At 60.2% G+C, this 3,806-nt stretch overlaps 1 protein-coding gene across 1 annotated transcript in view; it reads left to right on the forward strand.

The window, feature by feature from the left end:
- Positions 1-3,806, forward strand: part of ADAMTS17 (ADAM metallopeptidase with thrombospondin type 1 motif 17) — an 88,648-nt gene that overhangs the window by 58,043 nt on the left and 26,799 nt on the right. The window contains 1 exon segment of the mRNA XM_006103975.3: positions 3,015-3,142. Coding sequence (XP_006104037.2) covers positions 3,015-3,142 — 128 coding nt within the window.

Raw genomic sequence — 3,806 nt, forward strand, 5'->3', positions numbered from 1 at the left:
CCTCCCGGGGAACCCAGAGGGCACCCCCACCCGCAGTCCACTCCCGAAGGGTGCCCCAGTCCTCCTGCCCAGTCAGCCTGGGAGGGACCCACGGCGTAAGCCTGGGGTTGGCCTTGGACGACATACCTCTGTGCCACTTCCCGAGAGCAGCTGCGAGGCAGGCAGCAGCCCAGAGGCCTCCCGCACCCCCATTTGCAGCAAGTGGGGGGCGTGGGGTACCGGTAGCCTGCTGCCTGCTTCCAGGGCCCGACGCCAATTGTGTGGAGAGGGAGGCTGTGCGGGGCCGGGACAGTGGGCGTCCGCTGCCTCCCTTTCCAGTGTGGGCGCTCCCTTGCAATTTCCTGGGTCATTTTGGGTTGGTTTTTAGTCTTTTTGTAAATTTTTTATTTTTATTGATTTCAGAGAAGAAGGGAGAGGGAGAGAGAGAGAGAAGCATCAATGATGAGAGAGAATCATGGACCGGCTGCCTCCTGCACGCTCCCTCCTGGGGATTGAGCCTGCAACCCAGGCCTGGAATGGAACCCCGGACCCTTCAGTCCGAAGGCCGACGCTCAACCCACTGAGCCAGACCAGCCAGGGCCAACCCCGTGGAGCCTTTGTACCTCGGCTTCCCCTGCAGTCAAGGGGGAGGGGAAGCCCGCCTTCCCGGGAGGGTGTGGGCAACTGCACGCACAGACTCTCACCGCCCTCGGCCTGGCCGTGCCTGGGACGCAGGAAAACGCAGGAGGCTCCCAGCAGCCCCGGGTGCACTTGGATCCCTAGTCAGGAGGGAGGCCGGGCTCGCAAACCTTCAGCCAGGCCCACAGATCGGCCGGGACTCCGAGGCCTGGGCCGGGCCTCTCCCACTCCCCGGGAGCAGGAGGAGGTCACGTCCAAGGGGCTTGCCCCGCCCTCCGCTCCACTCCGCTGTGTGCACGGGGTTGTTTTCCTCTCCTTCGCCTCTTGCTTTGGTTTGCAGTTCTCCGGCCTCGTTTCTGCAAACGCAGAAATCCCACTGAAATGTCTGTTTTTCCACCCATTTCTCCAAGTCCCGATCACACTCCCGCTTCACTTCTAACCGCTGCTGGAGGGCTGACCTCCTCGGCTGGGCTGCCTTCTCGTCGCAGGGGCTGGGAGCCACCTCTGCCCAGACCCCCCTCCGGGGGCCTCGCAGGGGGCTCCTTGGGGAAGCTCATTCATTGCCTTCGGACGGTTCCACCCATTCACTTTTTGGTGTGTTTTTTCTCCCAAAGCAAGAAATGATGAGCGCCTCCGCCTTTGACCTAAAAGGGGCCACCGTATTTATTTATTTTAATATATTTGTATTGATTTCAGAGAGGAAGGGAGAGAGAGAGAGAGAGAGAAACATCAATGATGAGAGAGAATCATGGATTGGCTGCCTCCTACCCCCTGCTGGGGATGGAGCTTGCATCGCGGGCATGTGCCCTGACAGGGATTCGAACCGTGACCTCCTGGTTCCTAGGTCAACACTCAACCACTGAGCCACGCTGGCCGGACGCTAATAAGGCCACCGTCTTGGATAAGGAAGCCGGGGTGCAGTCAGCATTTCGCCTTGGACAGAGAGACCTGGAGCTCAGGGCTTTGCAGGGACCACCTCCCCGCTCGGGGGGACTCTCAGGCCTTCCCGCAGATGCGGTTTCATTTCCTTCTCAGACGGAAGCAGGAGCCAGCCCTCCTCGATGAGCGTTTCAGAGGAGAAAGACCAGCTCCTAAATGGCCGACCCAGAGCGGGGAGGGAGGGCAGCGTGTCAGCGTCCCTCTCCAAAGCCGCTTTCCACAGAGCCCGGCCGGCTCGGCTCCTCGGAGCCCGTCCTGACCGCCCTATTCATAGCTCTGCTATCGCGGCGGAATTCTTTGGCCGGTGACGCACAGTTCAGGGAGGGAGAAGCGATATTTTTTTTCTGTTTTCTCTTCTTGAACGGAGGAAAAAGAACAAGGAAAACAAGGAAATTCTTGCAGAGGTAGATTTTCCAAGGGAGGACTCGGGACCACAAGCCCTTCCCGCCTCCCGCAGGAGACAAAGACGCTCCTTAGAAAGGGCTTCTCCGTGGAAAAGCCTTCAGACAGAACCCGTGGACGTGGCCCAGGGCCCAGCCCACCCCGTCCCTGCCTTCCCCGCGGAATCTCATCGCAGCGCAGACCTTGCCGAGTTCAGGCCTCCCCGGCCGGGCCAGCAGGCCACGCGCCCGCTGAGGCATCGGAGGGCCTGGCAAAGGCCGAGAGGCACATTCCAGCTCCGTCTCCCCGGCACGGCGGAACCCCTCGGGTCGGAGCCCCCCCAGGGGACCGGGCGGGTGTGACGGTGAGGGCTCTGTCACTCCAGCTCAGTGAAGCCAGCTGGAGCTGCTTAACAAAACAGAGGGAAGTTGCCCGCCCGGCCAGTGTTGCTCAGTGGTTGAGCGGCGACCTATCAACCAGGAGGTCACGGTTCGATTCCCAGTCAGGGCATCTGCCCGAGTTGCGGGCTCGATCCCCAGTAGGGGGCGTGCAGGAGGCAGCCGGTCCATGATTCTCTCTCATCATTGATGTTTCTCTCTCTCCCTCTCCCTTCCTATCTCTGGAATTAATAAAAATTAAAAAAAAATTTTTTTTTTTAAATTCACTGTTTTCAAACTGCTTTAGCCAAAGGACTCTTCCTTATAACCTTAGGACACTCCCCTCTCGCCTCCTAAGACAAGCTTCCCACCGAGGGCGTGGAGCAGGGTGCCACGGGACACCAGCCACGGAAAGCAGCTGAGCACAGTGGCCGTTCAGTGGCCGTCACTCGTTCACGAAAGCCCGGGCGCTGGGTGCGAGCGTATCTGCTGTAGCAGGAACCCTCCGGCTCAGTGTCCAGTCCTCTGCGGCCCTGTCAGCCCCACCCTCGCTCCCAGGCCCCCGGGAGGCCCCCTAGGGAGACTCCGGTGGAGAGAGCACGCAGGCGTCCATGTTCCTCTCGCTGTCCCTTTGCAAAGCAATCCCCCGCGCCCCGCATGGCCCTCCTCACGCTGACGCTCACCCCCTTCCCTCCCCAGATAAGCCGTGTGAGCTGTACTGCTCGCCCCTGGGGAAGGAGTCCCCGCTGCTGGTGGCCGACAGGGTCCTGGACGGCACGCCCTGCGGGCCCTACGAGACCGACCTCTGCGTGCACGGCAGGTGCCAGGTGACGTGTGCTCTGTGTGTCCTCGGCGGGCGGCTCGCCCTCCTCAGAGGGGCTCGGCGTGGGCGGGGGCCCGGGGAGACCTGGGGGAGTGGGTTTTCTTCTCTTTTTTTAAATATATTTTTATTGCCCTGACCGGTGTGGCTCAGTGGATAGAACGTCGGCCTGCAGACCGAAGGGTCCCGGGTTCGATTCCGGTCAAGGTCACATACCTCGGTTGCAGGTTCCTCCCCAGCCCTGGTCAAGGAGTGTGCAGCAGGCAATCAATCGATGTGTCCCTCTCACATCAATATTTCTCTCTGTCTTACTCGCTCTTCCACTCTCTCTAAAATCACTGGGAAAATATCCTCCGGTGAGGATTAAAAATATATATTTTATTGATTTTAGAGAGAGTGGAAGAGAGAGGGAGAGAGATAGAAACATCAATGAGAGAGAAACATCGATTGATGGATCGGCTGCCTCCTGCATGCCCCACACGGGCGATGGAGCCCGCCACCCGGGTGTGTGCCCTGACCAGGAATCGAACCGTGACCTCCTGGTTCATGGGTCGACCGCTCTGCTCAACCACCGAGCCACGCTGGCCGGGCAGAGGAATGGGTTTTCTTAAGAAGGTGCCAGGGTGCTGCCTCCCACCTGCAGACTGGTACCCCCTCCCCCCCCCCCCCCT

The sequence above is a fragment of the Myotis lucifugus genome, unplaced genomic scaffold, assembly GCF_000147115.1.
Source record: "Myotis lucifugus unplaced genomic scaffold, Myoluc2.0 scaffold_525, whole genome shotgun sequence".
Taxonomy (NCBI): domain Eukaryota; kingdom Metazoa; phylum Chordata; class Mammalia; order Chiroptera; family Vespertilionidae; genus Myotis; species Myotis lucifugus.